General features: G+C 49.7%; 11 protein-coding genes across 11 annotated transcripts; 6 read left to right on the top strand and 5 right to left on the bottom strand.

Annotated features, from left to right (window-relative positions):
• Window positions 1-466: 466 nt before the first annotated feature.
• On the bottom strand, window positions 467-1,151 carry AFUA_4G14705 (uncharacterized protein; the record flags this gene model as incomplete). Its single annotated transcript, XM_001481529.1, has 3 exons — window positions 467-606; window positions 659-960; window positions 1,009-1,151. 3 exons carry the CDS (start codon window positions 1,149-1,151, stop codon window positions 467-469), a joined length of 585 nt encoding a protein of 194 aa, XP_001481579.1.
• A 928-nt stretch (window positions 1,152-2,079) lies between these two features.
• On the top strand, window positions 2,080-3,294 carry AFUA_4G14700 (SGNH/GDSL hydrolase family protein). The gene is made up of 3 exons (XM_746270.2): window positions 2,080-2,292; window positions 2,345-2,968; window positions 3,034-3,294. Exons 1-3 carry the CDS (start codon window positions 2,119-2,121, stop codon window positions 3,262-3,264), a joined length of 1,029 nt encoding a protein of 342 aa, XP_751363.1. The 5' UTR covers window positions 2,080-2,118; the 3' UTR covers window positions 3,265-3,294.
• A 701-nt stretch (window positions 3,295-3,995) lies between these two features.
• On the top strand, window positions 3,996-4,940 carry AFUA_4G14690 (uncharacterized protein; the record flags this gene model as incomplete). The annotated part of the gene is made up of 1 exon (XM_746271.1): window positions 3,996-4,940. The coding sequence occupies one exon, from the start codon at window positions 3,996-3,998 to the stop codon at window positions 4,938-4,940; it is 945 nt and encodes a 314-aa protein (XP_751364.1).
• A 351-nt stretch (window positions 4,941-5,291) lies between these two features.
• AFUA_4G14680 (putative C6 transcription factor) lies at window positions 5,292-6,740 on the top strand (the record flags this gene model as incomplete). The annotated part of the gene is made up of 1 exon (XM_746272.1): window positions 5,292-6,740. One exon carries the CDS (start codon window positions 5,292-5,294, stop codon window positions 6,738-6,740), a length of 1,449 nt encoding a protein of 482 aa, XP_751365.1.
• A 567-nt stretch (window positions 6,741-7,307) lies between these two features.
• AFUA_4G14670 (sugar porter family MFS transporter) lies at window positions 7,308-9,615 on the top strand. The gene is made up of 5 exons (XM_746273.2): window positions 7,308-7,710; window positions 7,763-8,607; window positions 8,656-8,771; window positions 8,826-8,970; window positions 9,026-9,615. The coding sequence occupies exons 1-5, from the start codon at window positions 7,568-7,570 to the stop codon at window positions 9,463-9,465; spliced, it is 1,689 nt and encodes a 562-aa protein (XP_751366.1). The 5' UTR covers window positions 7,308-7,567; the 3' UTR covers window positions 9,466-9,615.
• Window positions 9,616-10,047: 432 nt separating this feature from the next.
• On the top strand, window positions 10,048-11,948 carry AFUA_4G14660 (uncharacterized protein; the record flags this gene model as incomplete). Its single annotated transcript, XM_746274.2, has 3 exons — window positions 10,048-10,496; window positions 10,553-11,186; window positions 11,239-11,948. Exons 1-3 carry the CDS (start codon window positions 10,053-10,055, stop codon window positions 11,946-11,948), a joined length of 1,788 nt encoding a protein of 595 aa, XP_751367.1. The 5' UTR covers window positions 10,048-10,052.
• Window positions 11,949-11,978: 30 nt separating this feature from the next.
• On the bottom strand, window positions 11,979-13,031 carry AFUA_4G14650 (ribokinase; the record flags this gene model as incomplete). The annotated part of the gene is made up of 1 exon (XM_746275.1): window positions 11,979-13,031. The coding sequence occupies one exon, from the start codon at window positions 13,029-13,031 to the stop codon at window positions 11,979-11,981; it is 1,053 nt and encodes a 350-aa protein (XP_751368.1).
• A 2,221-nt stretch (window positions 13,032-15,252) lies between these two features.
• On the top strand, window positions 15,253-17,322 carry fetD (low affinity iron permease family protein; the record flags this gene model as incomplete). Its single annotated transcript, XM_746276.1, has 3 exons — window positions 15,253-16,690; window positions 16,876-16,883; window positions 17,143-17,322. 3 exons carry the CDS (start codon window positions 15,253-15,255, stop codon window positions 17,320-17,322), a joined length of 1,626 nt encoding a protein of 541 aa, XP_751369.1.
• Window positions 17,323-17,387: 65 nt separating this feature from the next.
• Window positions 17,388-18,746, bottom strand: AFUA_4G14630 (FAD-binding oxidoreductase; the record flags this gene model as incomplete). Its single annotated transcript, XM_746277.1, has 1 exon — window positions 17,388-18,746. The coding sequence occupies one exon, from the start codon at window positions 18,744-18,746 to the stop codon at window positions 17,388-17,390; it is 1,359 nt and encodes a 452-aa protein (XP_751370.1).
• A 331-nt stretch (window positions 18,747-19,077) lies between these two features.
• AFUA_4G14620 (RING finger protein) lies at window positions 19,078-20,014 on the bottom strand. The gene is made up of 3 exons (XM_077804692.1): window positions 19,681-20,014; window positions 19,417-19,614; window positions 19,078-19,349 (listed from the first exon to the last, which is right to left on the bottom strand). Exons 1-3 carry the CDS (start codon window positions 19,827-19,829, stop codon window positions 19,175-19,177), a joined length of 522 nt encoding a protein of 173 aa, XP_077660831.1. The 5' UTR covers window positions 19,830-20,014; the 3' UTR covers window positions 19,078-19,174.
• A 987-nt stretch (window positions 20,015-21,001) lies between these two features.
• Window positions 21,002-23,212, bottom strand: AFUA_4G14610 (putative MFS sugar transporter; the record flags this gene model as incomplete). Its single annotated transcript, XM_746279.2, has 5 exons — window positions 21,002-21,893; window positions 21,956-22,147; window positions 22,203-22,612; window positions 22,670-22,759; window positions 22,819-23,212. The coding sequence occupies 5 exons, from the start codon at window positions 23,210-23,212 to the stop codon at window positions 21,363-21,365; spliced, it is 1,617 nt and encodes a 538-aa protein (XP_751372.1). The 3' UTR covers window positions 21,002-21,362.
• Window positions 23,213-23,484: the final 272 nt, after the last annotated feature.

The raw sequence follows: 23,484 nt of genomic DNA, 5'->3' as shown, positions 1-23,484 counted from the left end.
ATATACGCATTTCTAAGGCGGACGCTAGGTACTCCCAGCCCTAGGACTCTCCTCTCGGAGCGCTTGCTCAATGATATCCCAATTCTGCATTGTCCTTGTTCCACTAAGCCAGTGATCGCCCTTCTGATCTCCCCCGAAAATAGAGAACATCTCACTGAACTGTAAGGTGTCTGGACATTCTGGATGTACTTCTGCCTCACCGGACCAACACCCTTCAAGGCTGCGGCCAAGAAGTCCAACCCGAAGAAGTCAATCTTGGCCCAGTTTGGGAAGCTCAGCGCGTGCACTGCCACGCATTAGCACACATTCTCATGAAGCACCATGAAATGATTGCATACTGGAAATATCACCAAAGAATGGAGGAGGCTTACTTTGATCTGACGAACGAAGCAGCGCGCAGTATGCTTCTGTCTGCTCGGCCGTTATTGCTTCTCAATTGGGCGTCGGGTCTGCCATGCTGTATAACTCAGCGGTTACCCGAGCACGACTTTGACCGAGAGCAGGATGCTGAAAAAGAAAAAAGAAGGCACACTTCTATGTACGGCTGGTCAGCGGGAAGATACTGCCGTGGGACCTCTCCAACGGAGAAGGCGTTATAATGGCGACCTAGATGCGTCAACACTGCTTGGAAATGGATAGTATCAGTTTGGCGTCTCACTGTTCGGTCTGAATATTGGAGAAGATGGGACACTGTCAAACGTGCCACCCACATGGTCAGACACAAATAGCCTCTCCTCACCAGGTCCAGACGGGGAAGCAAGCAGCACCTTCATTGCTACCGCGTGCAGTTTCTCCACGAATTCAGCAGGCAAACAAATGAGGCATGTTTCCAGGCTGCGAAAGAACAAGTCTGTGACATTGCTCAGCGCCCAGCGGATCATCCCCAGCGTTGGAGTCTTTCGGTCCGCCAGCGCCTGTGGCCATAGGGAGTTTGTTCCAAGGTCCTTGAGCACGTCCTCCCTGTAACTTACCGGGGTAGGGATCTGATTATTCTCTTCCCTTCATAACCAGATTCCACGCATCAAGGACGGATTTCTGGTGTAGGTTCCAGTGTTTCGCTCGGAGCTATATCGCTCTGAAATGGAGAGTCTGTGAGTGGGGAATGTGACAACAGCGTTGAATTCGATGCCCTGAATGATGCCGATGACCATAGATCCATACGCGCCCCCGACAGTGGTAGAAAGCTGATACGGCGAGACTCAGGAGCTGAGGACATAATTTCCGAGCATTCTCTATGCGCCTTATAAGATGGTGATATAGAAACTGCCCCAGCTTCGTCTCATCTCAATGACCCGTTGCCCAACCTCAACTTGTACATATTTTTTTCTTGCCTTAATGATAGCAGATACTCAATACAGCCGATTTTGTGTGGAAATACAGACCATGAAAGTACCAATTCAACGGTTCCTGTCCATATGCACTTCTGCTTTGAACTCACAGAATGCCCTCAGATCTTTGGTGCTAATGATAGAGAGATCTACAACCTTACGCAAATGGCGAGCAGCATCTCCGTTAGAGCCTTCTTGAAAATTCCGTATCATTGAGCATAGGTTAAACTTGGGTCTGAATTTCAGGGATGCATCACCAGAAAGCCCCTGCTAGTTGCCAAAGGGTACCGGTGCAGCGGACTTGTCATAGTTCTCTACCAGAACATTGCACTGTCACGGTTGCTGCACACTGTTATCTTGTCCGGATCAATTCCACCCTGCCTTTCCCAATCCGCAAGACACGACCGACCGACAGAGAGAGTGGAATGCTAAACAAGATCAACTTGGAGAGGAGCTCTTTCGGCTGTAATGATGCCGAGGGTTAAATTGACAATGAGGGGTACATGCAGCAATTCCAGAATGACCCCGCAACTCAGTTGAGTGGCTAGAATGCATGATCAACAGCCATATGGACCTGAAGTTTAGCATAGCCTTTATATTACGTGCGGGCTAATACTCCACCAACCATGAACCCCTTGTGCTTGGATGTTTACAGTATGGCTGCGACTGGGGCGGCTTCTAATTCCTCCAACCACACTGGACGGTCCTAGTTGTTGGCCTATATATGGTCGTCCTAGACCACATGAGAAGTCTGGGATTGTGATCCTACCCAATTCAATAAACAGCGACAATGAAGTTGGCTTTTGCCCTGCTTGAGCTCGCTTTAACGCTCGGTGTGGCATTCAGCGCGCCACTTCCGCAGCCCTCCCGAGCATTACTGAAGAAGTTCACTTCCCTCGTGGTATTCGGTGATAGCTATACCGATAATGGAGTCCGATCATACAAACCGCCAGTTCCAGCTGAGGTATAGTCACTGACAGCTTTATTGAATCGGGGTGCTCACAATCTCTCAACAGTCAACGAAGAGAAGCACCGGCGGTCGTGTATGGCCCAGTTATATACGCCAATACACCGGCGCGAACATATACGACTACGCTTGGTCAGGTGCGGTCTGCGATGCTGTTGTCGCAAACACTGTCCGCAACGGCATCAAGCAGAATCAAATCCCTACGTTTCTGGAGGATAACATCTATGTCAGTGACATAACCGGACAGCCCACCCTAATCAATCCACCAGATGAAACAGTCTACGCCATCTGGATCGGCACCAACGACATCGGCTACGGAGGCTTTCTCACCGAAGTACAACCAGCAGGAATGTCTCTGACGTACATGACCGATTGTGTCTACGCACAACTTGATCGACTGTACGCGATAGGCGCGCGAGCCTTTGTGCTTATGAACATGGCGCCATTAGACTTGACTCCCTTGTATGCTCTTCCGCAGAATGGCGGCTCCTTGGACGCGCAGTATTGGACCGATAAAGCGGCTTATGACTCCAATATCACTCGGTCCAGCGAGAAAATGCGCCAGTATGTGACAATGGTCAATGCCATATATGACTACCAAACGCCATATGATGTCGTCGTCGCGAATCGATACCCGCATAGCAGATTTGCTGTTTACGATGTGCATGCCTTGGTGGGATTGCGATTTTCCAGTACCCCACCCCTAGGCTGTGGCACCTTCGACTGATCTTTTCTTAGATGACTGATATTTGGGAAAACCCCTCGCAGTATTTGAATGGCACTGTACCGTACAACGTCACGAGTTCAGTCTACCGCTGTGGAAGCCCGTGTACATCTAATGCAGTCCGAGACAGTTACCTGTGGTATGATGATTTGCATCCATCTGAGCAGACTGACCGCATCATTGCGCGTGAGTTTGTCAACATCGTCAGGGGCAAGAGTAAGTGGGCAAGATACTGGAGAAGTTAGACCTGTCATTAGAGTTATGAGGTATTCTCTATGGCAGTAAGTCGGTCCTTTTCAACCTGGGTCGCCTGACTATGTTGACTGTCCTTCTACTAAGTAAATGTAGATTTGGTCGCATTTAAGATTCTAAGGCTGAATTCGCCGCAGGCCTCGTAGTAGGCTTTTCCTCTTTATCAAGCATAGAGCAACGCTTTCATCCCTCGGCGATTCGATCAGGTTTAGTGATATACCGGCATATGAGGCACACCCAGACTGACCTTGCATTAAGCCATAAGCAAATCTTTCCTTTTTCTGGGGTATCTCTTTGCCATCGTCCTAGCCAGGTTCGTACTGCTGGCAGGGAAAGATGAACCAAGTCCTTGTCCAGTATTTGTCATTTCTGTTCAGCTGGCATCAATTCATCAGACAGGTCACAAAGCCTAAATAACCCGGCATCCTCTGCCTGAACAGAAGAAGCCACCCTCGCGTATAAACACTCATGCAGACAGTCACCTGACCTCCAGTGCAAGGGGTTGACGGAGTCCATCTAATTGGTCACGCGCTATATTCAGCTGTTAAACGACTATTGTGTTATTCCAGAGTCTTTTAGCAGTAATTCAGTTCGAAAATTCGCGTCTCAAATAGGGTGCATCCCCGGTTTTCGGAAGGAAGTTTCGGTTTCTACAGTATGGTTGGCATATTGATTTCAAAATAGACCCGTCTCTACTTATTTATTGTTTCTTCTCACTATATCGATGATTCACTCGTTTGAAAAAGGGCTCTCCTCTCTTCTAGTAGCATGGATATTGATCCATGCCATCCTCAGCAGATCGGCACCCTCACCATCGCTTCCCTGGCTGCGATATGACTTGCACAAGGTCACGAGCCTTGGAGATAATGTGACAGTACTTCCCACGGAAACCGCTATCCTGCCTCAGGAAGATGTTTTCAGAGCATCATATAACAGAATCGAATTCCTAAAAGCGTACTTCAGTCACATACAAAGTCCACACATTCAACAGCGGTTCAAGGCGGAGCTCCTGCACCCGATCGAAGAGTTCCAGGCTCTTGTAACAACTGAATACACCTTGTTATTCAAAGACGCGTTTCCTCATCGGGTCAACGAGGCTGCTGGGCTTCCGGAGCCACAGCGCGCACAAGCACGCGAAGGTGTAAACCGGCTCCTTCGGAAGCTGGACATGTTGAATGGGAATATCACCGCGTGGGCCTACCAAAATGCCAAGGTTGACCTCCGGCAGGTAGATGCTCGCGAGAACATATTGACGCAAGGCGAGGCGATCTGGGCGCGTCGGTTCAGGAGCATTAAGGAGGATATCGACGCTCTGCTGGAGCAATTCTCATACTATGGACAACCTCTCCAGTACGTGGGGAGCCTGTGTCACGGCACTCGAGGACGTCATAAGGGCAAATCTGCCATCAACATGGACGATTTCGATGTCGACCTCTTTGTGGTACATGCTGAGGAGTGGCGCAGGCACCTGCCAGTGATACGAGACCGATTCCCGGAGAATTTCAGCAATGGAAAAATATACCCATTAGGAACGCATATGCATGAGTTGCAGAACCTCAGCCACGCGGTAGGCCATGCATTGGCTGCGAATCTTACAGGTAGGGTAGGAAAGTCTTGGAGATTCATTGAGAATACCGAAATCGTGTTACGCGAAATAGACGCGTACTAGTCACGTGGAATGTGGCTTGTAAGTTACCATAACAAGTATAGCACGCCTAGCCACAAATTGGACGCCACAAATATTCATTCTTCGCCTATCTCAAATTTGTGACGACAACTTAGATTTCCTCCCAATAGCCCTCTCCTATTCCCACGAAGAGGAAAGTTTGGTACTCTAAGTCAACCTTGATCAAAGAACTAAGAGACAGAAACAACTTATGTCTGGGTGTTGCAAGGTTCTCGGTTATGAAATGGAATTTACCTGAAGCCAGGCCTATGCAAATCGTGCACGGTCGGCTGCCTAGAGAGATACTGACCTCCGCACGAATGGATATTCATCAGCTACTTTCTACAAGGAAGAATGAGTAACCTTGTTGGTCCGGGCAGAAGGCCGGCAGAAACTGCAACTCCCCATCTCGAGGAAGAAACGATCCTCTCGCCAGGGACGATCTCCAGCTCAGATGAGTACGCAGCAAACCCGCGATTCCTGCAGCTCCAGGAAGAACTGCGCGATGTACTTTTCACAGCGGTGGCCAGTCATGTTCCCACGAGGCATGAATCACTGAGACCATCGGATCCGATCGAGGACTCTGCGTCAGGGCTGTTGAGGAACAGTCTGGACTTCGCACAAGTCTCGATCCCCAAGGTCAGACTGATCCATTATCTGAAAAACTGGATCATCGAGTGCGCTCCTCATCTGGACAAGTTCGATGAACAAAGCCATTTCGGTGTGCATATTCCCGTCCTCGCTCAGAGCTCCCCTGCTTTGTTTTACGCCATCTTGGCATTTTCGGCTCGGCAGATGGAGCGCAAGGCTTGCCTGGACAAGTCGTATGATAGTCTGGAGCTCTACCAACAGTCTATTCGGCTGCTGACACCGTATCTTCAAGCAAAAGACCCTAATGTCCTCGTAACTGTCTGTATCCTGGGATGTCTGGAGTTGATGTCAGTCAGCCCTAGAGACTGGAGGCGACATGTCGAGGGCTGCGCGGCTCTCTTCGACGCATATAATGTCAACGGTTTCTCCGGTGGGCATCTGCAGGCCGTCTTCTGGTGCTACGCGCGGATGGAATTGTGCGGGGCGATTATTTCAGAAGGGACCGAAGGCACTATTCTTCCACTCCACAAATGGGTCCCTCCACAGGCGGCCGATTCCGAAGAAGAGCGAGATATCATGATCAAGAATCTGTTTTGCCAAGACAGCTGTTCGAATCCTGACCGGCATGCGAACTGGGCAGTGTATCTCTGCGCCAAGACGTGCAATCTGGCATGCCGGCGATCACGGTTTCTGGAGCTGGGCGAGTTGGATCAGAATGACACGAGGCCGTTCTCCGAACAATGGACACGGCTCTGGGAAGAGCTGCAGTTCTGGAACGACCACCGGTGTCCGGCCATGCTTCCGATCAGGACCACGACGACTGGCGGCGATCAGATCTTCCCCGAGATCCTCTTTGCGCACTGGGCGGCAATATCTGGCAACCAGCTCTATCACACAGCTTGCATCATGATGCTGCAGATGAAACCGGCAAACATCCCGCTTGCTGCTCCAACCCCGCACTCTTCCCCTGTATGGCATGCTCGGAGGGTTTGTGGAATCTCATTGACGAACCCGCACAGTGGCAATCTCATCAACGCGATCCAGCCACTCTATATCGCAGGGAAGCTCTTGAGCCATCGAAGCGAGCATCTCGAGGTCGCCAGATTATTCAAGAAGATTGAAACCAGCACCGGATGGGGTGCCCTGTGGAGACTGAGGGATCTTGAGCGAGCATGGGGATACGAGACGGGTGAAATTCTATCAGCTATATGAGTCTGTTCTTCTATGCAATAGATGCTGCGGATAGACACTAAATTGTAGTCAATGAATCAGCGTAAAACTACACCATTCTCAGGCCAGGTATGATGTGAGGAACATGTGTCATGTAGTTATATAGTCTACAATATTGAGTGTGATTATTGCCTCTTCCGAGTCCCAGGCATTCCATCAATAGAGGTGCTTCGCTACGAGTCCTCTTATACAGGACTCACTTCCCCGGATTCTCCTAACTCTCGGATCAAAAAATACCTGTCAATAGAACGGGGAGAACCGCGTCGGTAATCCTGTATCCAAATGGCGCGGGAAACTGCATGATGCCTCTCATCCTGCAAGTTACTGACAAATAGTGTGGGGCCAATGGGTCTTCAAAGTCACCAGATGACTTGACGCAAGAATGGGTGGAGCTGTCTGCTAAGCTTTTACATTGAGGATAGGCTCCCATATCCGTTTATGGATAGGGCTTACTGTCGGCGGTCTCCAATAAACCCGAATAGGAATTCATAGCCTACGTGTCTAACCCATGGCACCACGTTTGTGCGGGATCCCCACATTTCCCGTCCCCCAACTGGGCCAAAGCAAGAGATTTCTCTGGGGAATTCCTGGAGTGAGCCGATCTTCAAGTGGCCAGGCCGTTTCGAAACTGTTCCTTGTGTTTATTCTGCAGAAATCCTCGCAAAATTTAATATCAATTGGAGAAGGAAAAATGGTTATAAAGCCATGTTCCCCTCAGCCGGTCGATCATCACCTGTGTTCAAGGCAACTTCAACTCTTTGCACGCAATAATCCCCTCTGAATTTTGGGCTTATTGACCAGACCTCAACATGAGTCGTCGTTCATCTTCTGATCTGGAGGCCCCTGTCTCCCAGCAAGCAGGCTATGCGGAACATCGCCAAATGGAGAAGAAATCCATGTGGCAGTCGCTGCGGGAGAACCCCAAGGTTCTGTTCATCGCCTTCTTTGCCTCGTAAGTGTCGAGCGGCCATATCGCGGAATTTTCATTCACTGACAATGGGTAGGTTTGGTGGATTCGAGTATGGATACCAACAAGGAGTGCTCGGGCAATCGTTGGTGATGACGCGGTTTACCGAAAACTTCCCATCGGTCGTTCACTCCTCTGCGGCTACCGGATGGCTTACCTCCGTTCTTCAGCTGGGTGGTATTGTGGGATCGCTATCTGCGGGCATCTTCGGCGAGATCTTTTCGAGAAAGTACACCATGTTTGCGGCATGCTGCTGGGTCATCCTTGGAAGTTATCTGTACGTCGGTGCTTCGGCAGGAATGGCCTCGCTCCTGTACGCTGGACGATTCTTTACCGGTCTGGGAGTCGGTCTTTTCAGCGGTGTTGGCCCCTTGTACAATGCCGAACTGGCTGCTCCGGAGATGCGCGGTCTCCTGGTATCCTTCTATCAATTCGCAACCATCCTGGGGATCATGATTTCCTTCTGGGTGGGCTATGGCAGTAATTACATTGGTGGCACTGGTGAAACGCAATCCGATCTGGCATGGCGTCTGCCCTCCATCATTCAGGGAATCCCGGCTTTTGCACTGGCCTGCGGGATCTGGTTTATGCCCTTCTCGCCTCGGTGGCTGGTCAAAGTCGGACGAGACCAGGAGGCTCAGTCCACGCTCGCCTGGATGAGGAAATTGCCGATCGAACATGATCTTGTCCAGATGGAATATCTCGAGATCAAAGCCGAAGCCTTGTTTGAGAAGAGAGCCTTCCCCAACACGGCGGAAAAGGGAATCCTGAAGAACCAATGGGCGCAGTATGCCAACTGCTTCTCCACCATGGACAACTTCAAGCGGGTTTGCACCGCCTGGCTGGTGATGTTCTTCCAGCAGTGGAGTGGAATTGATGCCAGTATGTCGGTCAACTCTGTGTTCCTTGCTCTGAGCTGACATCCCGTAGTCATCTATTATGCGTCCAACGTCTTTGTCAGTCTCGGTCTGACTGGCGGCACAATTGCTCTCCTGGCGACTGGTGTCACTGGAGTTGTGTTCCTCGTGAGCACCGTACCAGCTATGGTAAGTCATCATTCTTTGTACCGACCTCCCAAACCTTTGACTAATCGTCAATAGTTGATCATTGACCGGGTTGGTCGGAAGCCCATGTTGCTGGTCGGCTCAGTGGTAATGTTCCTAAGTATGGTGATTGTCGGCGTGATTGTTGCCAAGTTCCAACACGACTGGCCGTCCCATGTAGCAGCCGGATGGACCGCAGTTGGTAAGAGTTCCTCCCTTTGCCCTTGATCCTTGCAACACAAGCTAACATGCTCCAGCACTGATCTGGCTCTACATCGCCGGCTTTGGCGCTACCTGGGGCCCAGTGTCCTGGACGCTCATTTCTGAAATCTTCCCTCTCTCGATTCGAGCAAAGGGAGCTTCCATCGGAGCCTCCAGCAACTGGATCAACAACTTTGCCATTGCCTTTTTCGTCCCCCCGATGCTGAAGTCATGGCAATGGGGTACCTACATCTTCTTTGCCGTCTTCCTTCTGGTTGGCATTTTCTGGGTCCAATTCTACCTCCCGGAGACCAAGAACGCGTCCTTGGAGGAAATGGACCGGGTGTTCAACAGTCATACTGGCGAGCGCGACGCTCAGCTCCTTCGTGAAGCCCAACGCGATGTGGGGTTGACGGCACTGCTGGCCAGGGTAGAGGGAGGCAACGATATGTCCAAAGAGCCGATTCCGGAAGAGAAATTTGTGGAGACTGTCTAGATGATGCTCTTTATTGTATGAGGAATGAGATTAATGCTTGTTTGTAATTAGTTATTGCTGGCCGCATGGAAGTTGCGGAGATATATATCCAGATGGTCTCGACACAAGATTTAATCAAAAGATACCAAATTCATCTTTAGTTATCCTGTATACTCTGTACATCTGTAGCATTTATTGTATACCTACATATAGACAACCACATTACTCTCTTTGATATCCTGAATACTTAACCTATCACCATACTACGATTTTACCCATGGGCATCAGCAAAGTTAGGACGTAGACGCATGGCGACCAGAGCAGTTAACGGAGTATATGTGAACTATAGAGTCATTCATATGTTATCAAAGCCGACTACTTAGTTTCTTTCCTTGTAAGCAAAAGAGAGTGAGCCGTTGACCTGTACAAAGTATGCATCTATAATATAAATCCGTGGTCAGGAAACAAAGCAAAAAAAGTGAACAGAAGTATTACGTAAAAGAAGCACAGAATTCGGAGTGAAACGGCATTCTGATTGGCCAATATCCAGCTGCCCTTTATGCCCTAGTAAAATTCCGCTTTCTCTCCAGTCCCACAATCCGTCCGAGATGGAAGGGAACCGAACGAGAACCGGTCATCCCTCCAGCCGCTTTTCATCGGTCAGCCGAGGAGGTCCAAGCCTGCTAGTTCCGGGGTGCGGAGGCTCGAAGCCCCCTTTTCGACCGGTCACTGCAACTGCTCGGAAGCATCTGGGGAAGAACCGACGACCACAATGCCGACGAAGAGAACTACCCCAGCGGGCAAACAGCGTGTGCGCACTGGCTGCTGGACGTGTCGCAGACGCAGAAGGAAATGTAAGCCTCCTGCAACTTACTAAGTGTGGTCTCAATCTGATTTATGCCGGCTCAGGCGATGAGGCCAAGCCTCAGTGTCAAAATTGCACTGCAAAGGGCTTTGCCTGTAAATATCCCAGCAAAGTCACGTTTGTCTCGATTGTGCATGCATCCAATCAGCAATCAGATGGGACAGGAGCAACCTACAGCACGATTAGAGTGAGACGAAATCGCCAAAGAAGTGCCTGTTGCGTCCGGCAACTGACAGTCGATAGTTTGTGGATGAGACCCCCGCAACTCCTTCATTGCAGGAGAGTGGGACGGTAGCGCACGAGCAAACTCCAGCCGAAAATCATGTAGAGTCGCTAGAACTCCTTCCAGGCCTTAGTCGCCCTACGGCGCATCTTCCCTCGAACAGCGCTCTTCCTGCTGTTCGGGCTCGGCGCCAGGTTGCTTTTACCGCTCTGTCGGATTCCGGCCATGATCCGGAGACAGGGTTACTTCGACATTACTGCTATGCACTAGCCCCTTGGATTGATGTTGGCGATCCAGGCCGTGCTTTCGGCCTCGAGTTCTTGATCCTTGGTAGGCGAGTTCGACCACTTCTCGCGGCAATCCTCGCGCTTGCTGCTGGCCAAAGGTCGCTTGTGGTGCCGACATATGCAGCCGACGACCTCGCCAGGAGCCTTAGGTTCCGTGAAGAAGCCGAGAACGGCCTTCCTTTGCAAAGTACTGCTGTCCAGCGAGTAGGAAACGTGTTTTTTATGCTACATGACTTCTTTTCTTCGCGTCCATCGCAGTGGAAGGCCTTGGTGACTGGTTATACCAATGCGCCAGGAGGCCTCGGATGCCTGTCGGCTGCTGATGGAGAGCTCAATGAACCGTCTTTGTGGGTGACACTTAGAATCGGTGTGTGGATATAACTCACGGAGCTTGATTGTCGGAAGCTAACACTGGCTAGATCTGGCTGCGTCTATTATAAGCTCCGAGCCTCCACAGATGCTGATTCCCGCGCTAGTATCCGCCCTAGACCCAAGTTCGACCAAACAGGTCTATCAGCATATCCTCCTCCTTCTCGCGCATACCTTGAGCTTCATCTTCGGAAGTTCAACGGCATATCTCGAGGGTCTGGGCCAAGTAGGCACCGTCCCCGCTTTGAATCCCGTGTCGCAGTGGAACTATCTGTGGACGGAATGTCGGAGATGGTATCTAAATCGTCCTCTGCAAGTGCAGCCCGTCTTGGATGTTCGAGCTGCGCACGCAGATGAAATCGACCCACAGAATGCATCCTCCTTCCCAATCCTGGTCTACACCACACCCCTTGCACTAGTCGCCAATGCTGTCTACCATGTCGCCTCTTTTCTCCTCCTGGCTCGCAAGCCACGCTTTGTGAAGACGCTGACTGGCCCGAAATGTCTGTCCTCCTCTATCTGGCATGCTCAATCCATTGCTGGTATTGCAACTAGCAACGACACAGTCGAACAGTGGGACCCGATTCTCATCGCGGGACTGCTTCTCATAGCCAAAGACATGACTCACCATTTACAGCAGTCAGCGGTGTTGAACCAGCTACAGCGGATTACAGAGTTGACAGGGATCCACCTGGACGACGAGATCGAGTCTCTCCAATCCCAGTGGCGCGTGTCACGATACGAAGAATCAATTGCTTGATGGCAGATTACATCAGAAGTTTTGTTCTATTTACCGACTGTCTAGACCATCGACTTCTGACGCCGTGGGAATACTCTGCATCGCACCCGGCCGCTGCACACATAACGCCGCAGCACAATTTGCCCGTCGGACAGCCTGCTCAATCGTCTTGTCGAATTCTTCCAGGGGTGCCGATGTTGCGATAAATTCGGCAAATGCCGCCGCGAAATACCCAACAAAGGTGTCGCCAGCAGCCGTCGTGTCAACCACTTTCTGTACGCGGACTCCAGCGACGAAGCCCTTTCTGCCGGTGCGAGTCGAGAAGAACACGCCCTTCGCCCCAAGAGTAATGAGGACAATCCTGACGTTGGCGAGAGCATGGAACTGACTCGCCAAGTCTTCCGGCTTCAATTCGTCTGTCGTCTGCGTGCTGATTGCTGACTCGGGTGAGATGGATGCCTGCATCTGGACCGCTTCGGTCTCGTTCATGACCAGAACAGAGGTGTTGGAGAGCGCGTCAACCGGGACGCCATCTGCGAAGACCGGGGCGGGATTAAACAGCATATGTGTCTGGTTCCCTGGCTGGTTGAAATGCCTCATCAAGTCCAGAGTCGTGTGTCTGGGGATCTCCCCTTGTAGAACAATCAAAGCCGGGGCCTGAGGGTAGGATTGGATCGTGGCGAGGATCTTGGACACATCATCCATCCCGGCATGATTGGCCCCCGGCACCACCAGGATCCTGTTTTCGCCGTGCGCTGAATCCTCGACGATGATTGTCGCTGATCCAGTGCGGCTGTCTGTCTTCTCTTCAACATACTTTGTATCTACACCGGAATCCTCTAGCGTCGGTCGGATCAGCGTTGCGTAGTAAACGTCGTCGGCGCCCACCGCGCCAATCATGCTCACAGTGACTTTTGAGGCGTCACTGGAGGTGTGTGACGCTCGACCGCATGCAACGGCCTGGTTCGCACCCTTCCCGCCGGCCGTCACGGAGAGGGAATTGGCCGTCAAGGTCTCCCCTGGCCCGGGACACCGGGATGTTGATACCGCAAAGTCGATATTCAGCGAACCGACAACGCAAATGTGGGCCGTGTTGGAAGACATGTTGTGAGATTCGATTGTGTTTAGAATACGCAGAAATCAATACTTGAGGCAGGTGGATGAGCACTCGCAACTTGGATATTTATGTTGTGTCTTCACTCAGCCCGGTGGAGCCGTCCAAATGCGGGAACCGTAGGCTATGTCCCTGGAATCGTCCCACTGCATGTAAGCAAGCAACTGTTCAAATTCTTGTTACCTTCTAGGAAGCTTTATTCCCTTGTACTATTTTGATTGGCTCTAGCAAATGTGGCCATAATAAGATTTACGCTCACCTAATTACACAAGTATGGGGAAGCTGAGTTGTAAGAGCAAGACTAAATGTCCTCAATGTTGTCATGATTTACAACACTCTCCTTTGTATACACATCATCTATTACCAACCAATGGAGTGTCCAGACATAAAGCCATGATTTTGTTTCACGATATTTCATTCATCCTTTAATCCGGAAGAGCTAGGTATCATGCGCATCAATAACATCGGAAGTCAAGTTCTATGTCCATGGATAAAGTCTCCTATGTCATATGCGCGAACTAGTAAGAAGGACTACTGTAAACCAAGTCTCTATACTGATTAGTGGCAGGACTATGAAGCTCAAGGCTTGCTGCCAAGGAGAATGCCATAGTGGTGACGGATTAAGGTAGCCAATTATGATCTCAAATAATCGGCATTTAATCGGGCATGTCATGGATCTTTTAGACATATTTAGACACATGAAAGATCATTTTAAGGTCAGTAGGGTGTTACACAAGCCACAAGATTTCTAGAGGGGATGCCCTGCTTTGCTCTGCCCATGTAGGACTCATCAAGGAAATAAGATTGAAAGTAGATATATGAACTATCCCCTGAATTCAAACCTTGCCTTGTAAAGTATATCCATTCTGATAACTATCAATGCATCAAATAGGACTAGAAGAGTTCTGCCAGTGCAACACCAACACCAGCCCCAGTACCATCGCCGACTTGCCTTTACTGCTAGCCTCAACCACTTGGGCACTTGATTAGTTAGAAGAGGTTCCCAGTTGGAAAAGAGACGCCTCTATTGTGGCGTTGGGAGTTGAATAAGGTACAGCATCTCTCTCCCCGACCCTTCTTCCTACTTTGTTGGTTAATCCTGACGATGACTTCCCTCTACATTGCACGTTAACAGCATAGACAATATCCAGATAGACCGTGAGTAATCGGAGTATAGCTATTTTATAGCAGGCAACTAGGCTACTCTAGAGAAAAAATTTTCTGCAGGCCCATTTTAGGCATCTATGTTTCGTGAGACATGAGAGGCATTTTTGGGAGCCAATGGATATGCAAACTCTAATTAGAGGAAGCCACTCTGTCAAGCATCTAGCGGCCCTGAATGACAGCAGAAGGTGATGGAAATCAAAATAAGGCTACTGTGATGTTATCAAAAGTTCAGAAGGAAACAAGACGAACAGAAAATTGTAGGTACTGATACTGGTCCTGATGGCCATCAAAATGAACGAAATCATTTGCCTGCCGCAAACCATAAGAGAGCAGTATGTATTATGTTCATTGTTGGTAGAGGAGTGACACATCATAGTAGCCTAGCAAGCCTGTGAGGGAATAAATGATCAAACCAAGCTTTCTCTTGGGCGACTACGAGGGACTGTCAACAATTTCGACGAACCTGAATGGCTGAATCCACGGGAATTGTTGTCCAGAAGTCTCCATTTCCGAAGCTAAGATAAGAAATATTTGTATAGAACATTTTGTCCGGCGCATATAAGTCTTTTCTGCTGTCCTTCCACTTCTCTCTGCTCGCCTACTCGCTGGTCATATCTTCATATCAATTACTGATACCTCAACTTCATCATACGGCCAATTTGATATTTAGGTTGAGTCATACATCGATGAATAACACATGTGCTACAATCTTGTGTCGCTGTATCACTGCAGTGGAATGCCATAGCCCCAGACCGAACGGTGTCTGCTCGGAGCTCCTAGAAGAACGTCACCCACCATAGAATAAAGGTTATTGAGGACTATTGCTTCGTGGAGTGCCATATAGCGCTCAGAAGATGGAAAAGATTGCGTTCTGTTTGTATATCCTCATTCTCGCGAATGCCTTGGGACCAGGCGCTGATGTGTAACAGTGTAGCCCAGTGTCTTTAGATCCATCCATTCGCTATCTACATTCTGTTTCACAATATACAACCAAAAAAAAAGAAGGAAAAAAAAATATTACCCATGCACAAAATGAATCGGCTCATGAAGGTCCTGAGCAAGCCCGGAACCAAGGCCGATATCCACGGCGTGGCTCCTACTCAGTTCATTGAGAAAGACGGCCTTGCAATCGACAAGCCGAACGCCACTGGCTACACACCGAAAAGCAAACCCAGATTGCTCGATCGGTGGCTGGATTTCGTCGTTCGGGTGTCGGGATCGGAGCCCGTTTTCTTCTTCATCCTTGCCGGCCTCCTCACCTGGGCCTTGCTTGGGATCAAGTACGGGACCTCTGACCTCTGGCAAGTCCTGATCTCCGATATTCAAGCAATTGTCAGCTATGTGTTTGACTCCTTCTTGGTCAGGCAGCAGCTCAACGCATATGATGAGGAAATGACGGTGGCCGCCGAGCTGCAGTCGCGCATTCTCAGCCACCGCAGGATGCTGGCGAAATTGGGCCTGGAAACAGACCAGAAAGATCCAGAGAAGCAAGCTCGTCTGCAGTCGATCGTGGCTCGGCACCAGGACGCTCCTGGATTCAGTGCAGAGCTACCCACAGAGAAGCGATTCGGACGCACCATCACTTGGTTCTCTCATCTGTTGGGTCATCTTGGCACCGTCGCTCTATACTGGGTTGGCGTCTTCGTCTGGATTGGCCTCGGACATCGGGAAGGATACAGCAACGAGTGGCAGCTGTACATGAACTCGGCTTCTTCTGCATTGATGGTGTTTGTTTTTGCATTCTTGGCTAACGTCCGCGAGCGACACTCGGCCTACGCCCGCAGCTGCCTGAATGCAATCTTCCAGGTTGATGCAACGCTCGAATTTCGCCTTCGGCTCCTCACTGGCGATAACATTGACAACGACGTGGTCATCATCCCCGCGCCCAAGGTTAGCGGAGTCCAACGTGCCATCTTCTACTACGCGGATCTCGTCGGGACTCTCGTCGGGATTACCATTCTGCTGATCATGATGACCATATGGGTGGCGATAGGACCTCTACTGCACTTTGACGCAAACTGGTGGCTGATCATTGGCACTTACGCCGGTCTCGTTGGCATGAATGATGGCTTTGTCCTCCGAAACTTGCAAGCTCGGCTGCGAGGCTTTGCCGACCTCGAGTTTGAAAAGGTTGCAGTGGAAGACGACAAACTCTTCGAGAGTGTCGGTCAGGCCATGCCGATCAAAGAGGCCGCTGAAAAGCCAGGTCTGACGCAGCGTGTATCCGATGCGATGAACCGGGTTTGCGCACATGAGATCACTGTCGTGGCTGGCTTTCTCACCATTGTGGGCCTCATTGCAGGAGCCAGCGCAATGAAATGGACAATGACAGGCCAATTGCTGTGCAATGTCCCACCGAGTTTGATTGAGTCATTCTTCATGATCATCTTGATCACAGGTCATAACTCGGCTGACGATCGCAAGAGAATGGATCTGCGGAATCTCTACGAGAGGCGTCTGCATCTTCTGGCTCTCGTGAACAGTGTACAGACACTCCGAGAGGAGAACCGCTCACAGAGGGACTAATCGTTAAAGTATTCTGTCTCCGGAGACCATATCGTTGTTCAAAATTGTGGGTTGAGAGTAGTATCTGATTCGCTTTTACTCCTTTTCTGTATCTCTTTATCGGCATTGTTGAACTTCCTGTGGTGTGGGAATTGGTGGTAGACGAAAAAGTCCATGTATCTCAGCTTGATTTCACCTTGATTTGAAGTTTTGCTAACTCAGTTACTGTTAAAATGTCACTGAACAGTCTCATCTTGAGCATATGTACATGCACTAGAGAATCATGGGTTATAGATTACCAATAAAATACTGCCCTGCCAGTCTTAATCACCTTTACACGGGTCGATTGCAAGCTGTAGACGAGGACCTCATGTAGTTATCACTCTTGCTTGGTGACACAGACACCAACTATGAGTACTCATTGTGCAGGGCCCGGTAAGAGTACCACCAAGTCTCAAAGGGAGGGAAATTGTTCTAAATATACTGCCCAATTCAACCATATTCATGGTTGCCTCTCTGTATGAGAGACGAGATCATGCCACTTGGAGAAGACATTATGTGGATCATATTTCTTCTTCAGAGCCTGCAATCGGGGAAGATTATCCCTGAAGAGGTAAGTTGCTCCAATTTCATGACCTACATGATTGTCAGCATGTAACCAGGATAGAACAAGTTCAAGTGCTCCCACCTGCAAAATTAGCATTGGCCTGCACGACAGGCTCCTTCTTGCCAGCATAACAATCTGATCGCTTGATCTGCGTGAGCAGGGCTCGCATATACGTATGCATCGCCGCGTCGTGCTCAGGGTCATACCAGCAGAGCAGCAATGCGACGTTGTAGTATCGTCCTCGATCTGCACAGGCTGTGGCGTCGATGGGGACACTTATGGTCTTCTCGTAAGGTATGAGCTCAAACATTAGCACGCTGTTATTCGATCGCGGGTATTTATCCATGATCGCGTCGAAATGCTCCCATAAATCACAGAGCAGATGCTGGTCAAGTGGCATGGATACTTTAGTCCCACTGAAACATTTTCGACCCTCCGGGACTGGATCGACATTTGCAATTCCATTGAGTTCTTTGTAGGACATCATAGAGGTCTTGTTTATTGAAGGGCCCAGAGACATCAACGGCGCGAAGAATTCCTCAGCTTTCTCTTGACTGCCGTTATAGAATGGCAACACCAAGATACCGGTACGATCAGCCGCTGATGGCGCTGCAAGCCCAAAGAAAAAGCCACTGTTTTCGTCTTGCAGTTTGTCGAAGCGACTGGCGAATTCAAGAATTCCCGGTAGTCGATCTACGGTGAAAACGAGCGTCCCACCATACACCGGCCCAGCAAGCTCGTGAGCCCGGAAAACCAGTTCTGTCACAATCCCAAAGGCCTGTCCTGCGCCACGAACTGCCCAGAATAGATCCTGGTGATCCTCGTCAGATGCCTCCACAATGGTACCGTCTGCTAAGACCATTCTGACACTGAGGAGATTGTCGCTGATCAGACCGTACCGCCCAGTTAACCACCCGAAGCCGCCTCCGAGTGTCGTTCCGGCAACTCCTGTGTGACTTGCAGTTGATCCGACAACGGCCAGGCCATAAGCAGCAGTAGACTCGTTAACGTCGTCCCAGATAGCGCCACCCTGGACACACACAGTTTTAGAGGCAGGGTCGGTTAGAACCCGACGCATTTTCGCCAGGCTGATGACGAGTCCACCGTGGGTAGCAGACGAGCCAGTGGTGGAATGTCCACCGGCCTCCGTGACGAAGTTGATGTGGTGCTTTCGAGCAAATTGCACTGTCTCGGATACTTCTGATGTAGAAGTCACTTCGACGATAGCGCCCTGGCAAAAGTCAGTCATTTCCCGTTGTATGTACAATGAGAACGCGGGGGAACGCACTGCGTCGCGTTCGCAAGTATCGCTCCATCTTTTGATCTTTTCCGCATAGTCCTCGGATCCGTAACAGATGACATTCGCTCGAGTCCCTTCCAACCACCGTCTCAGCTCGAGTACATGCGAATATGACATGAACGGCATAGTGTATTTTGTCCAGAAATGCAAGAATGGGATGAGGCACTAAGTGAACTGCAAATCCACGTTAGGACAAAGACCTGCCACAGGGAGATGCCCTGCTTTAAACCAGGAGTAGTAAGGATTTCCAGTCATGTTATTGGATATGATTGATGAGCTTCGTCATGATTATTCTACTCAAAAGTATCACTCAGTTAGACTGCTGAAAGAGGCGGGGTCAGCCCCCAAGTACCCTGGATAAAGAAAGTAAGATCTTAAACCTAGACCAACCGTGTTTATAAGACCTGATGCTGACAGAACTGAGCTACGACCAGTTTCTCTACGAATGCTGAAGAAGGATAGTCGGAGGGCTCTAATTTAGGGCTAGGATTGTAAAAATGCCAGATGAGAACCTGAGCTATTTAACTTGAAACGTTGCAGCACCTTGGAAATATTCACACCGTCCAGTGCTGGCATATGTCACAGACCTCTACTAAAGCCTTCTGGGACAGTGGGCAGCTATTATGACCCCGTAAAAACCATCTTTCAAGGCAAAGATCATGGAACACATGACGACACCGCAGAGTATGAACTGGATGATGATTGAGGACCGGATCTAAACAGATGGAGCTGTCACTCAAGTTAGCAACCTATGCCCGTACTTTTGGATGCTCGACACTGAGGATCAGGACCCTACCATGTGATGCTGTTGTACTGGACATACGGCACTTCAGCAGACTGCGTCGACATCAGCCAGGCACCCAGGAGCTCTATAGGGGCTGCCTCTTGAAGCTCGTTTATTTTGTCTGCGATAGTCTCGCGAATTGATCGTTCATAAGAATGATCTAGGTCTTCATTCTCATTCTGTGGGGTGCAATACGATGTGTAGAATATCCTTTTCAGTGAGTCAGTGTTCAGATGTGGACATAGGGACAGGCAGTATAGTCCAGGGAACTTTTACCAGAGTGCCAGGATTAGATGAAAACTGCCACATGCGAAAATGGCCAAGTACAATTCTGTTGGATCATTTACATCTTTTTCCAGGTCATTGTCAGAAGTCAAGGCTGGCGTAGGTGTTTGCCTCTGTGACCTGCGGTGCAGATCCATCATCACGCATCATGTCTTAATCATATTTGTGGAGTAGACAGCAGCCTTTGATGTATTATCAGCAAGTCTGAAGCATCCAGGTAGTGAGCTAGCTGGGTGGCATGATATCATTATTCTAAAGCTAGCTAGAAAGTTTCCATATTAGCTTAATGTTTGTTCACCCACATGAGACGTTAGAAATAGCTATGATCCAGATCCACAGATCACATTAAAGACATTCGAGGGTGGCGAAATACCTCATATGACATTTCAACTCAAAATTACCTCCTATTCAACTTGTCTGAATTGACAAGACTGTTCCTAGTTTGCCACCCGCCCCTCTGCAGTGGCATGATATTAAACTTTGGAGTGGACAAGTTCAGTGTCCCACTTTAAAGAGTATTGGACGGCTATCAACGATGACAAAATATGGTAGATCCGTCCGTAGGTAATCTAGTCATGTTGTAATTGACTAGTTGTGGGGCAACCCTTATCATATTGTACCTGTCTGTATACATTTTTTCTGTCAGCTACATGAGAGTTCTTGATATGTTTCATTGTGATGAAGTTTAATTCTTCACAGTGACAGTTTAAGCAGAGGAAATTCTCTATAATCGGATATAGTTGTTTATAGATCATTTATCTGAAGCAGATGTATCTAAAGTAATCCAAGAATATGAGGTGAGTCTTGTCAGTCAAGATGGCCTATATGAGAGACGATAGTAGAAGAGATTCATGAACCAGGTAGACGGCGACATCGTCACCCTTTGCTTCAATAAATAGGACAGAGATGATAAACCTAAATCCGCTTCCATGTGCGAGTGCGGCAGCAGCCTCTATGACATTCTCGGGTCAAAGTGCCAGGACATCTCTCTGCAGTGAGACCCTACCTCCTTTGCGTTTCAATTAACATTGATATACTAGCCAGCTTCAGGCACAGAAAAGTCTATTGAACTACGACCATAGGAATGGCAGTCACATACTCCTGAAGCTCGAGGAGTCACTGTCTTCATAGCAGCCAGCACAGCCGTAATAGCCACCGCCGCTGTGCATTGCGAGAGTCCTGCTAGAAGCAGTACACTAGGTGGCTGCACAGCCTATACCTAAGGCCCATCTCAGTCCGTGTATTTATCTACTAACGATGGAAAAGAACACTGTTAATGATAACAGGGCTCTATCTCTAAGACTGGTAGTCTCGAACTTTCCATATGAAGACTAAAGCATGCGGAAACGGGAAACGGAGTACTAAGATGGAGATACAATATTCATAATAGCTCATCGATGCGCGTATAATGCCTACCAATAATGTGCAGCAGGGATGTAGGTTTCTGCTCTACACGCAAGCCCAGTGCTTCGACAATTGACATCTCGGTACCCTACGTTACTAACTAATGTTGGCTAACAAGCCATTTCAATGTAGATATGATCAGAGCACTCCCTATTACAGATTAGGAGTTGACCAGTAGCTGCCGGTCTATTCGGATCAGAACATATAAGATTGACTTGAGAGTAGGTAGAATACAGAGAGCGCTATATTGTGACTATATAGCTCATACATCATACACCTACGGTGGTTGCACCGTGGAATTCCTCGTGGGCTGATTCGTGACCATCGGCTTTTGTCGCATCCTCGTCAGTGAGCTTCCGCGCTGCTCTCTCCGCGAGCACATCACTATGAAGCTTGTATGCTCGCTCCATGTCCCAGTAGAACGGGCTGGGCGTGGAGAACAAGGCGTCGATCGACTCCAGGGACCGATTGCACGTTTCCGGGTATAGCAGGTAGACAATGGGGATCCAGAGAAGGTTGAGCCCGGAGAGGAGGAAGTAACTGCGGCTCTTCAAACTGCCAAACATGATGGGATTGACTAAGGTAGTCATGCCGACTCCGATAGCCCAACCCGTGATACCGAACCCGTTGCCTTGGGCTCTCAGATCCGATGGGAAAATTTCGGTGGGCACCAAGAAGGCCACCGTTCCCCAGGTTGCAGCATACCCCAGGTTAAAGAGGAAGAGCATTGCCACGGCGGCTGGTGCATACTGTGCAGCTTTGCTCGGATTCTGAAGGGAGCCTTCATACACGCCACCGGCCTGCAACGATGATTTGATTAATCCTGCTCTCAAAAGGTTGGACGGCCATGGCGGAGACTTACCACAAGCTCGACAGCAAACAGGACCATGGACCCTAGCATCAGACACTTTCTCCGGCCGAGTCGATCGACAATCTGCGCACTGATGATCGTGCCGACAATACCGATTGTATTCAGTCCTCCGGCGAGACCGTTTTGAGTCACCTCGCTGTACCCGGCTTGGCTGAGAAGCACGGGAGAATACGCGGTAACAGCCTGTGATCATTGTAAGCTTTTACCCCAAGACTTCTTGCGGAACGCATAGACTTACGGTAATACCCGTCCACGAAGCCATGATCTGAAGCCACACACAAAGCCAGGCCCGTCGACCCAGATTCGAGCCGGGTCGGCCGCCCTTGCCGATCAGGATCTTGACAAACTCAATGGGAGAACTGGGCTTGCTCTCCTGAGAGGATGCAACGATCTCCATGTATTCGTGGTCAATGTCCGCGGGGGTGGCTTTATGGGCGCGGATCCTGGTCAACAGGTCTCGAGCTTCCTCGTTACGACCGACTGATGCGAGATAACGGGGGCTATCCGGTAGCATTTTGATGAACAGGACCAGTATCAGGCCTGGAACACATTGGAAGGCGAGCAGGAACCGCCAGCGGACATCAGAGTAACCGTTATTGATAAAGGCGAGCCCAAACGACAGCCAGTATGCAACCGAAATTCCCAGGTCTAGAAGGTGGATCAGTCAATATTCCTACAAAAGGGCATCCCGCAGATGGGACTTACAGTTTGCAATGAAGACATAGCCCAAGAAGCCTCCACGGTGCTCTGCTGCAGACGTCTCGGACACCAGAACGGGCGTGATCCCGGTCAGAGCTAGGAGGCATGAAGTTAGGCAGTTGCAAAATCTATGCGTCAGATGCACTCGGACATACCTCCGGTACCGATACCTGTGATGACTCTGGCGACCAACATGAAGTCAGAGCTCTGGATTGCAGCTTGGAGAGCACCTCCAACCAATGCGAATATAGAGCCGATCAGTAGACCGTTGATACGGCCAATACGATCAGCCAGCCAGCCCCCGGCAAAGCAGCCGAAGATACATCCCAGGTAGTAGATACTGACAATACCTCCCTGATGGGTAGTATCGGTCACTGTGCCATCTGGCTCACCAATGCCGACCTCAGTCACATAAGTAGGCGCGCTGTTGACGCCTCCCATGACCCCTTGGTCATAGCCCTCGAAGAAGATGCAAACAAGGGAGAAGACTTGAATTGCCAGATTGAGCTGCGACGACGAAAGCCGCTTCCATAAAGTGGTATACCCCATGATGGATGGACCTGTGCACGAGATATCAAACCGGTGAAAGATTCAGACGCCCGAGTCCATTCAAAGGCCGTTGGAGCTTGCAGTAGACACGAGACTAATGCGGAGGAAAATCCGGGGGGAAGAGATCGATTTAAATAATAGTCTCAGCCCTAATCCTGCACTCCATCCCAAACCGATCCAGAAAACCAAATTGGGCGTTTTGGAGCAGTTTCGGGCGACACCGTGTCCCAACGTACTCCATCTGTCCGCGCAATGGCGAAAACTCGGGGAGA

This window comes from Aspergillus fumigatus, chromosome 4, assembly GCF_000002655.1.
Source record: "Aspergillus fumigatus Af293 chromosome 4, whole genome shotgun sequence".
Lineage (NCBI taxonomy): Eukaryota > Fungi > Ascomycota > Eurotiomycetes > Eurotiales > Aspergillaceae > Aspergillus > Aspergillus fumigatus.
Note: the sequence above shows the minus strand (reverse complement) of the source record. Positions and strands in the feature narration are given on the sequence as shown.